The sequence below is a fragment of the Neolamprologus multifasciatus genome, chromosome 7 (assembly GCF_963576455.1).
Source record: "Neolamprologus multifasciatus chromosome 7, fNeoMul1.2, whole genome shotgun sequence".
NCBI lineage: Eukaryota > Metazoa > Chordata > Actinopteri > Cichliformes > Cichlidae > Neolamprologus > Neolamprologus multifasciatus.
Genome location: NC_140445.1, coordinates 27,257,819 through 27,272,330, shown reverse-complemented (window position 1 = coordinate 27,272,330; position 14,512 = coordinate 27,257,819). Strand labels below are relative to the sequence as shown.

The 14,512-nt window shown below is 42.6% G+C and overlaps 1 protein-coding gene across 1 annotated transcript in view; it reads right to left on the bottom strand.

The window, feature by feature from the left end:
• Positions 1-14,042, bottom strand: part of LOC146514439 (breakpoint cluster region protein-like) — an 82,409-nt gene extending 68,367 nt beyond the window's left edge. Inside the window, exon 1 of the mRNA XM_085169065.1 lies at positions 11,579-14,042. Coding sequence (XP_085025191.1) covers positions 11,579-13,196 — 1,618 coding nt within the window. The 5' untranslated portion in view covers positions 13,197-14,042. The remainder of the gene's footprint in view (positions 1-11,578) is intronic.
• Between the last annotated feature and the right edge of the window lie 470 nt (positions 14,043-14,512).

Below are 14,512 nucleotides of genomic sequence, written 5' to 3'. Positions count from 1 at the left end.
GCTCAGAATCCCACAACAAAGCAGCGCATGCAGAATAGCTTCATAATCCATTCCTCCTGCATCCAAATTCAGTTTCTGTAAACCATCAGTAAGATCAATCTCAGATAAGCTGTTTGGCAAGTTTGCTCTGCTTAACCTGACATTTTAGAGAGGTCTTTTTAATTTCCTGGTTTTGTTTTTTAGATGTACTTATGTTTGATTCAAATTGGCTCCTTGACTTTTATAGTAAGTGGGACAAGGTATCAGCCCAGTGGATTATTTGCACAAGGTTTCTGTTGAAGACTTAAAGATACCACGCATTACGACTGAAGTGCTGTGAGGGAAATTACCCAGACTTGTCGTAGAGCTATGTACAGGTAAAACAGAAAAAGCTGGACAGTTGGACTTCTTATATCCATATATACAAAGTCTTGGATTGGATTGTGCTGCCTGTCAGAAAAAAATAAGACTAACATTGGATTGGAGCAGAAATGTAGAAAAGAAAAAATGCTGATGCAGATAAAAGGTTTTTAAAATTTGAACAATTAATAAGAGATTTTTGAAGACGCACTTCATATTTCTAACCTGCTCAGGATAACACTCAGATTTCTCTTACTTGCTGTTATGGGACACTTTTGAAATCATCATGTTTGCACTTCGAGGTAACAAATTAAAATTGTAAAAACAGCATTTGCCACTATCCGTAGTTATGTGTTCTGTATTCTTGCAGACAAGTGCCGTCTCTCCACAGCTGAAAATCAGCTGTCATGGCCAAATTGGGCTTAAAAATCAGCATTTGTACTGTCTAGTGCGCTCCAGGCTGAACAGCACTGAATGAGAGAGGCAGCCGGAGAGAGCAAAATGGTCAGGGGGATGGATAAAGGGATATTGAGTGACATAAAAGAGATTTCACAGAAGGAAAGATGTTACCGAAGGGCATTCAGGGAAGAGATGGAGGAAGGGGAGGGGGATCGCAACATGAAATCTGATCTTCCCCAGGAGCCTACAGTTATCCAGTCCCTCTGCAACTAGCAGCTCAACGAATAACAGACAATAAAGGGAGCTAGAGTGAGAGACAGCATAATGGGATTTCAAACATCTCTTCACATCTGCCAAAAGGTTGTTTTTTGACATTTAACACATGTCTGTTAAACTGGACAGATCCTCATTCTCTCAAAGCTGACAAAGTCATATTGCAGTCAGTTTCACATATATTTTGCTCTTTGTGCCTAATAAAGTGTCTCTGAAGAGACCTTTGTCCTAAAATGACACTGAAATGCATAAAAACTGGGGAAATACAGTCATGCACAAGAGTATCAGGTATGAACAGCTTTATTCCTAACACAGCCTGAACTCTTTTAGGCAAACCTAATTTCTTTAACGAATCTTCAGGAATAATTCTCAGTGCATCCTGAAGGACATTCAAAGCTTTGCATTAGAAGTGCATTTGGGGTCATTACACTGCTGAAAAATGAAGCCACTGTCAATCAGATGCTTTCCAGATGGTATTCCATGACGGATGAAAATCGGACAGTACACTTCTGCATTTATAATTCTATATTCTTGACAAGATCCCCAACACCGCTGGCTGAAATTTAACTCAAATCATGACAGAGCCTCCACAGGGTTTTACAGATGGTTGTAGAAACTCACTGACTTCCTCTATAGATGCGGATTAACCCAAATTTGACCCATAAATTTCAAATTTGGATTCATCACTCCATAAGACCTGGTGCCACTGATTTTCAGTCCAGTTTTTATTTAATCTGGGACACCTCAGCCTTTCCTCCCCGTTTCCTGTTACTTGGATCAATGGCTTCTTGATAGCCACACTTCCACTGAGACCATTTCTGATGAGGCTTTGGTGAACAGTAGACAAATCAACTGAAAGACCAGAGGCATCTCTTGGGTATATCCATTTTTGTCCATTTTTTGAGAACATGCTACACATTTGCCAAGATATACCAAGTTTTCAGCTGATTCTCTTTAGGAAATCACCTTGTTGGGGAAAATGCTATTTTATGTCTGTGAAACTGTGTGGCTTTGGTATTTTTTTATTACACTCCTCTAAGGAAATAAGAACAAATTTAGCTTTTTATAACAAAATGCATAAAGATACAAAATAAAATTGGTTCTTTGGTTGTCTGCTATGTTTGCTATGTATGCTAAGTCATTTCTGCTCGTTCACTCTGGTCTGCAAACATCTGGGTCAGGAGTCCAACTCGAATCAGTTTGATAAGGTGGTATTTTTAGTTTTAATCTCTCCACTTCCTACTTTCACAGAACATTGGCACCACAAAATAGAGCCTCACTGATATAATCATCTGATATGCTGCTTAATATACACCAGCATGACATCCTTGTTACAGGACATGATGCTGGTAAAAATGTGTTTGCTTTATTTACAAAGGTTTGTCATAGTTTCTGGAGTTTCCAACACGGTGTTCAGTTTTTTTTTAGTTTTTTCTTAGTAACTACATTTTGTTATAATCCTGCTGTGTGCTAGAATTTGCTGACATTCAATGAAGCATTTATATAAGTAATACTAGCCAGTATATCCACACAGGAATATTTTAATCATTAAATCTAAAAAATAAAAAATGCATACACACACCTACACCTTGCCTGGCCAGTACTTTACAACAGCTATTGACTGAACAAACTCGTCTTGCTACTTAGGTTAAACACAGTCTTATAGAGCCTAAGAGAAGGGGGAAAAAAACAAAACAGACACACAAGTACATGCATACACACAAAGAAACAGAGCGAGCCAGCTGACAGGTTCAAAGTATGCAGAAAGCCCGCAGTGTAACAGGACAAGCAGAGGGAATGGCTGGCTGTAATGAGCCCTTTGTTTTCTTTTATGTGTTATTCCAACCGAGGGCTGGGGGTTGGGTTTGGATCAATTGTTCCAATTTGGAATAATTTCAGACTGACAAAAACACCTGGACTGACTTGTATGTTCAAGCATTTCTATCAGAGGACAATGTGGAACTCTTGAGAAAGTAGGATACTGGATTTTATTCAGCACAGTTTACCAGTAGACTGCCTATAGCCTACTGGTATAGTCCATAGTCCCTGCTCATAGTCTACTTCTTTATGTCATTGAAGATAACCAATATTGCTCAAACACTGTACACGAACTGCTATTGAGCTTTGTACGGAGCACAGAGCAGTCAGCCTTATCTACTAAAAGCCATCCTGGTGAGCTCATTCTGTCAATTTTAGCAGTATGCATCTGCCTCAGCTGTAAGATGGTATATAGATGGAAATTGGCTTCAAGTAGATACAAATTAGAAGCAGCACTTTATATGGTGCTCAGATGAAGTGAATGAGGCAGGCAAGGAGAAGGCTGGGGGTGATGAGATAAAGAGGATGAATAAAGTGCAAGAGAAGACCTTTAGGGAAACAGGCGCATGATGTCATTTGTTGCTCATTTTCTTTTTTCAGGTTATTCTTACATGTTGTGAATGTCAATGAGGCTCAAAGCCTGTTTTGTCAGATTTCATACTGAATTGAGATTAAATGCAGCTGAAAACAAACCGAGCAACACGTCTGCTGTGAGATAATGATGTCTTCCTCCATGCGTGTTTGATAGAAGCACAGTCTGAGGGAAAACATGGGAATGTGGAGGGGAAGACGGCTCTTAATCATCTGCAGCCACAGAAAGCTTGGAATGCCTGAAGAATTTCCTCTCTCTGTTTCACCCTTTAAGATTCACAATTTCCAAATTTTCATGAATTTTTAGACTTTTCTCTGCCATATGGAAAAGATATATATAAATCTTATAAAGTTTGTATTTGTCTTGTGTGGAACTTGTATGAAAAGCATACAAGAGTGAAAACAGATATAAGATCCCTTGAAAAATTATATAAATGAAACTTGTATGTTTTGGATACTTCCTAAAACAATATATGAAAGTAATAAGAAAGTGGCCACTTTCATGAGTAAATCATATAAGCCTTATATGATTCACTATATGAAGCAAGCCAAATCTGATTCAAGTCTTTTATAGTTTTTTTCTATTTCTTTTCCATATGGGCCGTTTCTTTTGCTGAATCCGAGGTAACATCAAGAACCAACCACATGTAATAGTTCACTCTGAAAACAACATGACCTTCACTTTTTTCTTTTTGCAATATTAGACAAAAGACAGCATGATATTGAGGACATTCCGGGAGCCGAGGACAGGGGATATTACATCCTATTTAGAGCTTAACCCTCTTTAGTTCTGATGGAGGACTGTGGTTAACACTATGAATGTAACTAAAGACATTTTCTGAAGAATTATAAGCCTTTAAGGGTATAGCTGCAGGAGGTGGTAAGAGTGCATCTTACACTGGTAGACTGAAAAAAAAAAACCCACATACACACAGTGCATGTATGGAAACATAGCCGGAGGAAAAGTCAGATGCAGGTGCACGGGAAGAGTTTTTTCTGCTTTGTAACAAGAACGCCTGCTGCTAACAGCTGGCACTGATTGTGTTGTTTTACAGAGATTTCGTCAGGTAAACCCCTATTCAACAATTACACACAGAGGCCTCACTGTGAGGGGGGTCCTGACTTTGATGTCTCTCTGCTTTTCCCCTTGCTTGGTGGAAAACCAGGAAGAATAAAGACAGAGAAGTGAAGTGCCACTAAAGGGTTCCAAGCAAAGGAAACCAGAAGCAGATGTTTTAATGAAGCATTGCTGGAAAGAACAAAACAAAGACAGTATAAGAAATGGCAAAGAAGGGAAAATGGTCATATAAATGTATTAAATCTGTAACCACTGTAGTTCAGGGGTAACCGATCTAAAAATCTTGGGCTAAAGCCCACCAATAACACACGATTCACTGTGGGACTTTTCTGTATGACTTTTAAACGTGAATACATGTCAATCCTAAGTGTAGCATATAGGACATGATGCATTAGTGCTGTAATGCTTTAATATGAGCTATGTTAAGTGAGGAAAAGTAAAAATGTTAGGCAGTTTTTAATACCCTGACTGAAGAGTGGTGATTAAGGCTTACAGATTTCAATCACTAGAGAGGTTTCTGTTGCTCTTTAAGCAACACTGTTTAGCTTCCAGTTATTACATGTGCATGAAAATGCATCACAGCACTATAGGCTTATCTGCCTCACATTGTTAAGATACTATGTCACTATAAATTTGTGTTTGCGTTTCCATATCTTACAAACATGATCGTCACTGTTTCACTTCACATGTTTTTAGTTATTTAGTAATTTTATTATTCTCTAAACTGAGATATTTAATTATATAGCGAGCTCTGTGACTAGTAACACAACCTTGACATAAATAGGTGGCATGCTCCTTTATGTCTAGACAAAAGTAAATGAGTGTAAACAAATCAGTACGGAGCCTTGTGGTCTCAACCACCTTAACCTGGCCCCTTAGAGACCTGGCTGTGATTAATAACCCATGCAGCTAACCGAAGATATGCAAAACACCAGAAAACGCACAACAGCATGCACTTATACTGCAAGTACAAAGCTCTGTGGTAAGTGGTGAGCTGTGCACGCTAACTAGTACAGTTTCCATGCAGTGTGGCCAATCAAAATTATAACCTGAGTGACTGGGACAGCACGGGCTATGTTAGGGGAAGCCAAGATGGCCACTGTTCAAAAGTAAGGGGAGTTTTAAAAAAATAAAGGGGGGGGGGGGGGTGTCAAGTCACCAAAGTTTATGACAGGGATTTTCCAAGTGCTGTCAGCGGCCGAGAAAAGATTGCGGCTAAATGCCTGACATGGGAAATACACAAGCAAATACAAAAAGAAGAATTAAGTGAAGCAGGGAAAAGTAATTACCCTGTGGAGGGATATGAGTGTGTGCTGTTTATGTGTGTTTGACTTTGCATGTCTGTCTGCAGTTTTCAGTTATGATCATCCAATCTGCTTCCCTTCGCCCTAAGGTTGGTTTGAATGTCCAAAACTGTTCCCAAGCCTGCAAAACATGGACAGCGGACACACGAGTGCACACGGACACACACAACCTCAAACAACAACACACACACGAGGCTCCTGGCTCACAAACCCAGCCAGGCAGTTTGACTTTCTTTGGGGAGATGCTGGACTTGCTCCACCCTGCTGCCCAGTGCCAACCAAGCAATTCTAGGCCAGCCTCTGTGCCAGACTGGACTCTTACATCAGAAACACAGCAATGCAACATCATCACTGAACACTACAAGGAAACTCTACCTCTATCCGCATTATATATTTGAATGCATATGAATCAGTTAGCGGTGATCTGTGGCATGCATGCGGTGGTTTGGGAACATATTTTGGTAAGAATTTGTGGTGTAAAGTTATTTTGTATACAGAATATTGTTTGGATCTGGTGTTTTTTTATGTAATCTCTTAAAAGCTGTAATTTATATTGGTTAAGATGTTACTGGAAGCTTTTATTTCTGTAAGCACCTCATAACAAAAAAAGGGATACATTTTTATGTCCACTGTGGCACAAATAAAATATAAAAATACATCATTTGTGATATGAAAGTTGTTTCAACAATCTACATACCTTCATATCTTTGGGTAGTTATGCGCATCAGTAAATACTTATTATTTAGCTTTTGGGGTTTTTTTCTAGCAAAGAAGATTTCTTCTTCCAAAACTGATCTCGCCAAGGGAACAAAGGGTGCAGCCAGGCCTTTCATTGGCCTGGCTGCACCAGGCCAATGAAAGGCTGAGTTGAGCACCCAGCTGGCAAGAAAGGCAGATTGGCTTCCCCTCCCTCAGCCTCCAACCTCTTCTCCTTATCCTCTCATACTTCTTTCCACTACTCCTTCAACCACTCAAGGCCTGACTGTAAGCCTGCAGCCTGCTTTCACTCCCCAGTTCACTCAACTACACATGCTAAATACATCTTTTTTATAGTCACTGCCATCCCCGTGTGAAAAAGGGGGTCATTGTGCTACTATAAGGATACTATAAAACATTCCTTTCCATTTTCTCTCCCCCTTCTGTACATATGTGAAATACATGCTGAATCATAACCAAAAAAAACAAAACACAAAACATACAGCCCCTCGCAGATCCTCTCTGGCTTCCCTCTCACAATCCTCACTCCACTGATCACTAGTTTGTTACAGTATTTAAAGATACTGAGCAATATTCACGACAGCCAAACAGGCAACACACTTAACTCTGATTTCACGGGGAGGATCTTGTGTGTATGCATTTCACATTATGGTGTTTCAGGTGATAAATATATTAGAAATATATCCAGAAATGCACGCAGACAGGCACTGATGACATAATCAGATTTTTTGCCCTCAGGAATGGTTTTTCTATATGACTGTTTTTTGTCTTCTCCTACACATGTTTTAATACGTATTTGCAATGACAAAAGTATTGCTATTACAGAGGTGCTCAAACTTGCTAATACTCAGTTATTCAAGTGCATTTGATTAGCAGCATCTTGTTGTCATTTACCCTCTTAATTCCTTTGGATTCCAAAGGGTGCGCTTAGTTTTTCACAGGACTGCACAGAGTCAAAGGAAAACATTTTTCACATGACTGTATATCTACCACAGGTTTCTTAATACAACTGGTTGCCTGTGTAAAATTCAGCACCATGTGTATCATAATGTAGATTTTAAAAAAGGTATTAACCTATTCATTTCTATAATAGAGAGTTTAATAAATGCAGTTACTTTAAAATGGTTAGTTTGTGATAACCCCTGCACATAAAGCATGCAGTATTTATAAATAGGACAGATACAGTGGGTGAGGTTTTCTCAGGTTTGTCCTTTGCTATCCCTGTCATCAGAGACACAAACCCTCAAGTTCTGTTTTAAACCTCACTTGTTATTACACTATGAGGGGTGCTTCCCTCATAGTGGCATGACCAATCAGAGAAGCTCCACTATCTGTGTAAGACAGACCAATCCTTCAAGAATACAGGGGTTCCCGGAACACACGGATCTCTTGACCCAACATCAGGCATTCTCACTTTCTTCCCAGTAACGATCACTAGAGTTCGTCAGCGGTTCTGAACCAGGATAGGTAGTCCCTGAATGTGGGTTGTTGTGGGTTCAGGAAAGATTACTGGAAAGATTTTTCTGGTAACAGGTTGTTGTGTTGTTGCATTCCCGCACCTTATCAAGTTAGCACGTCAACTGAGCTGGTGTTTATATAGCCATTTTCTGGCTGTCAAAGTTGAGCATTAGTAGTTATGGCAACCACTGGATCTGTCCAGGGAACACTGGTGGCAGCAAAGTATGGGACATCATAACCTGGACTTGCCAAAATGTTTGTGGGTTGATGAACTCGGTGAAAACCCCCCATCCCCTTTGCATTGCATGTATGGGCGTCAAACATGCACAAGCGTTGCTGGCAAACACCAACTTCTGCAAACAATGCTATACAGGCAGAATCCCTGAGCAGCGTTTGCAAGTGTTGGTGATCTCAAAGATTGATCCCCACTATTTTGACACCAAGGCAAAATCCAGCAATAAACCGAGCTAGCACTTGCATGGGCAAATGTAAGAAAATCCTGCCTGGTATAGAGCAAGGGGCAATTTTAAAGTGGTGATGGGGGACTCCATGTTCTTGAAATGATTTATCTCAGACAGACATGATGGTAGTGGCGCTTCCGTGACTGGTCATGCCAGAAGGCGCTTCCCCCATAGTGATATATCTCACTCAGTTTTCAGAGAACCTGGGTTACGCTAGAAACAAAACATTTCATCAGACTTTCCTTCAGATTAATTCATGGAAACAATGTATGAAGATACTAACCATTTTAGGGCAGCACAAGAATCATTACACTCTCTTTAATGAATTGACCTCTAAAAACTTTGAGTGGGTGAGATGTGTGAGTGGGGCTGGGCTGGGGAGCCAAACCTGAGTAGGGGCACTTCCCTGCTACCGCTAAAAAATGTGAGTTTTATCAGTTAATCCCCATCAGTAGGTTTACCATACATAAACCAAATGACCTCCAAGAGTCCCCATATTTTTGTTTAGCTTTTTTCATTTTTACTGTATTAAATTAGATTTCCTGTACTCGCTGTAAAAACAAATTAGAAAACTCAAGAAAGAAATGTGTCAGTCTAACTCAGGATGAACGATTAAATGTTTGAGGATATACTGCTGAGCTCATATTTGTTCAATCAAGTTCAAAAATGAAAAGTTGGCAGCCGAAGGGGTGGGGGGTAACCTGCCAAGCTTGCCTGCTTTTGCCATTATCTTTCACTCAGTCATATCCTCAAAAGATCTGGTTGTTATATTTGTGAGAAGAGAAGAGAAGAGAAGAGAAGAGAAGAGAAGAGAAGAGAAGAGAAGAGAAGAGAAGAGAAGAGAAGAGAATGACCTGGCCAGTCGGCATTATCTCACAATACAACAATGGATCAAATAGTGGACGTTTACATCTACTGCTAAAAGCACTCCAACTTTAAGGTATAAGAGTGGGCATCAAGCATGTCTGTCTTTGTGTGCGAGCCTGGGTGTGTGTTTCTGTTACACAACGGGAGAGTTCTTCCCATCTGTGCCTCTTTCCAGCCCCCGCATCCCTGACCAATGAAGCGAGAAACGACAGCTCTGCCTTGCACTCTGCCTCCCTCAGTCTTCCTCACAACACCATCCCGCTCTTCATTATAATCAGCCACTAAAACACATTCACTTCCTTTACTATCCCTTTACCTGCCAGTCAAAAAAAACAAAAACAAAACATACACACTAAGGGCCCAAACAAGATGCAACATTCACTGTTATCAACATCACTGTTATCAACATCATATGTATCTGCCCTCAGCTTAAACCCCAACTAGAAAACAAGACATCCCCGCAGGGTGTCTAACCATCATTTTTTATCTTTTGCTCAAATTCCAGATTATCCCACTAAATGTATCACCCCCATCCTGCATTTCCATCCTTGCTTTTCCGGCTCGCCTAATTTCCCACAGGGCTCATTGTTGTGGAAAAGATGCTAAAACAAAGAGGGCAGACAGTGGAGTGATAATCCTAAACATACCAGCTGGAGATAAGATAGCCATTTGCTGTGGACTAGCTATCTGGGTTTTGCTGCTAAATGAAAACATCTTAATTGTCAGAGCCAATAGCTTAGCATTGCTCTAAACTGCTACTTGCTTATTTAAAAATTTTCCTTTCACTACAAGTATTTCTGGAGTGGTTGTAGAAACAGGATGCAATCACGCACCTTGACGATTGCATCCGGCCTGGAAAAGCATTTTAGCTGATCCCACCAGGACCACTGTGTCAGTGGTTCAATTCGAATAAATGAATTATAGATGCAAAGAGGCCTGTTCAACATTCAGGATATTAAGACAAATAGCAGTACTGGTATACACACAATAATGCTTTCGAGAATGAAGGTAGACAGAAATGTTACTTAGATTAGCTACATTTTTGCGTACTTGTACAGCTGTCAACACTGTTCCTAAACTTTCCTTGCTTTCACACTTTCTCTTTAACTTTCAATTCTTCTGATCCCCCTGTATAATACTGCTTGTGTTTATTTCCCTTTTTACCATCTATCAGACTACCTCCTCCTGTCTTTCCAGTTCATCCTGGCACTGGAGCACGTGTGTGATGCCAGCATCCTGCTGCCTGTCTGGTCAAGCAGGATGCCAGTCCTAAATCTGTTACAAGTGAGTGCTAAAACACTCCTCACTTCCATTGCAGAAAACCAGTGAGTGCAGCTAACCACACCTTGATAAACAACAATCTATATCTGAAAAATATACATATATATCAAATATTTGAACTACCCAAGCAGTGTTTGGCTTTTCCTTCTTGTGACCTGGCCCAGCCTCTGAAATGGAAACTTTACTGCGCAATTACAGTAAACTGTGCCCTCCTAATGTGCTTTTCCTCAAAGCAACACACTTCACTCCTGCTGGGCTTCAGCATGACAGCTCAGTAAGCCAGTACCCATGATTTCAGCTCCAGGCTCCACATCTCTCTGCTAGCTGTTTCTATTACAGGTGCCATAGCTGGAAGGCTGCAGTTTAGCTGTTAGGTATATGGCAGATAATTGTAGATAATTGTTTGGAAAGATAAGACTGGATTTCTTTTGTTCTGCCGGTGAACAGTTTCAGGCTGTGGTTCAGGGACAGTTTTCGAAATTCTGAAAGAAAGAAAGAAAGACAGGCAGGAAGACAGGCAGGAAGACAGACAGTTGTTCGAATTACATACTAACAGCCGCAAGAGTTATCTGGGAAAGGCTAGACCGTTTCAATGCAGACTGACCACATATACTGTTCACCCACCCGACACACATTCCAGGAATAAGCAGAGGTGGATCTTTCATCTTTCTCCCACGCAAGGCTGTCCAGAGGACACACAGTCCAGAGTGTTTGCGTGCACGCACAAAACTGTGCTAACAGTATCGCTCACGAAAACGTTTGGCTGCTTTGTGGCTTGAAGAGGAAATACAAATTACATGAAGAAGGGTCTAAAAACGCATAAGAAAAACATACCAACATAATTCCAGCATGACTAAATAATACTCATTCACTCAAGCTTTCACTCTTTTCCCCCCTCCCTCCTCACAGAAAGATGTCCTAAAATGTCCTTCGCCCTCCAGCCCACCTGACCTCTAACAAAACATATATTACAGACAGCAGCCACCACTCACCTATGTGATCTCCATGGAAACTGTTGTCATGGGATGTTCTACAGTGAGGCATGAGGTCATGATGGGCAGCAGGTGGCCAGATTTGACCAGTCTTGCGAACACTCACAATAGTAGCCTCAGACATGACCACATGGCCTCCCTGTTGCCGGTGGTGACGCTTCTGGGACTGCGGCGTCGGAGGGCTGCTGCTGTCGAAGGAGTGCTGAGAGTTCTGGGAGTTCTGGGAGGGTGAACGGCTCTTCTCTCTAAAGGGACGGCGGAAAGCAGTGGTAGGGCTGGGGGAGACGTGGCTGGACTGACCTGAGGAGAAGTCCTCCTCACTGGATGTCAGGTTCTCGTTGGAGCTGCAGTCCGGTGTATAACCGCCACCTCCACCTACATCCTCAAAGCTACCTGGGGAATAGGAGCGACGAGGCCAGGTCAGAAGGTGATCATCACATCCACCATGTTCTCTCATTGTGACTCCACTGCTGCTACTTCCACCACCCCCTCGTCCATCTCCACTGCCACCTTCACCCATCATCACCCCACCAACATAGACGCTGGAGTAGGCTTGGAACTCAGAGGGCTGCCAAGGAGGGGGAGGTGGTTTTCCCCCATTGGCCCTTCCTGAATGCCGTTGATTGGGTTCCCCATCTTCATACTCTGCATCATAACCACAGGTGCTTTCAGTGGACCTTCCTCGATAGACCGGCCTGGCACGGAGCTCCCCTGCCACCGTAGCCAGATTACCTGGAAGGGAGTGAAGAGATCTCTTTCGCTCCATCTGCATGGCCTGGCTGCCTAGTGAGCTGATCTTGTCAGAGACGTCACGGTCATTGACCCTGACTAAACCCCTGTCATGGTGGAACTCCATGTTGGTATATAGCGGTGGTGGTGGCAGCGGCTGCTTCTCCTGGCCCTTAGCTACATCACCTGCTGAGTGCGAGTTCGCCCGTTTGATCCTCTCAAAGTTGGATCTAAGAGCTGCCACACCAAGTCCCATTCCAAGCTTGTCCTTGGGGTCAGTGGGAAGGTCCTTGTCTGGGGGTGGAAGGGTGGGCCTGCGGGGTGACACAGTAACACCACCTCTCTGCTTTGATGGCGACAGGCCATCGAGGTTGTCGCAGGAAGTTGACTCTGCTTGCTGAGGTACATCAAAGGCTGACTCCAGGCCATCACCCTGGGAGGCTGACTTCCTGGCAGGTGGAGGTCTGGGTTTGGACCTGCCAGATCCATCTCCTAGAGGCTGAAAACGGCTCCTATCTCCACTACCACCACCACCATATCCTCCACCACCTCCTCCTATGCCAACTACACCAGTCTCCTGCATGTGTGGCTGCTGGGATTGGATTTCAGCACCCTGTGTGGCTGCAGGGTCCATCCCCTCATTCAAAGGTGTTTTTCTGAAGCCCCACCGCTGTTTGTCATAGCTCTTTCTCTCTTTGGCCAGGAGGGTCTGGAGGTAGATCATGCGGAAGCGCTCCTTGTTCACCTCCTGCTCCAGGCGTCTAATGGATGCTTTGCACTTTTCCAGCTCCTGCTCGATGCCCCCGACAGACCGCAGCTCCATCTTGGGGGGCTCTGACTCTGGGAACTGCGCCTTCCACGCCTCAATGAATCCCACCGGTTCCACCATATTATGTGGGGATTTTTAGGGGGGGGGGGGGGGGGGTTGTGACCAGTTCTGGTTCACAAACAGAGGGCGGGGGGTGATGTCAAGTGTGCACTGTTTTACCCTCCTTTGTTTTTATTCCGTTCACCACAGATTCCTTATCGACAACAATGGCCACTTCCAGTAGCAGTGACAATGGTTAAAGGTAACCCGTTCACAAGCACACAGTCTAATTGCACACACTTGTCTTAGGTTGCGCAGTCGCAACAATACATCCCATTCTGAACAAGAGAAACCGGCTGTTCAGTTACAGAAAAACTAGGGAATGTGCGAGATATCGAGATGAATAAAAATCTATAATAGAGTTCATAATTCTTGTGCATTATTCCAGAAAAGGCCACTTTTGAATCGTTTTTTCTCCCCTAAATCAGCGTCGAAACAATGACAGTATGTCTTCGCAGGGTGACACTGGTGGTCTGTTTCCCACGGAGGAAAAAAAAAAAAAAAGAAAGAAAGTGTTTTAATCCTGCTTGGTTTACTCACTCGCTGTCTGTGTTTACCATCCCAGGTTTGTGCGCGGTTCATTCACTCTTGCCCATTCATATGGCTGTAATCCCAGGTGCTGCTGCTGGTCCTGACCAAGCGCCTTTGTATCATCAGCGCTGAAGGAGAATGGATAAAAAGCGCAAAATGCAAGCCACGACAACATCTGTTTAATGGGGGAAGGGATCAAGCGGTGGATCCAGTATTAATTATATTGCTCGTTTCGTTATCCCATTTTTCCACAGCACCTATGTGGTATTTTTTATCAGTTCCCTTCCAGATTTATCCCGTTTCTTCGGCCGTGAAAGACAGCTGTGCGCGCTCCCATCTCAGGCCAGCAGCACTGGAGGGCTGCGAGAATGGGAGGGACCAGAGCCACAGCGAGTCTGCTGGTTAAAGAGACAGAGCTGGGGTACACATATTTGGTTTTCATTGAGCTTTAATTTTCTTTTAAATAAAATGTATCCGTCCAAGCAAGTTCAAATACACTACTGTAGTTTGTCATAAATGAATGGCTCTTAGTAAAATCTGAACTCATATCCCATCTAATACATCAGGAAACACAGGGTACCACTACTGCCAGTGTTCTCGCTGCTCTATACATTTTTATTAAGAGCAGTCAATATAGATTAAGAATTATTACAGCTTCTGGGTTCATTTGAATTTTACCTGTGTAGCAGGTGTTACTGATCGTGTAGGTGTGCTGCTATCTATAACCTAACACTGCCACCCAGTGGAGTAACGTTATACATACGGCGAACGTGTAATGTAATTCCGTAGCTGACTTTTTGTTAACC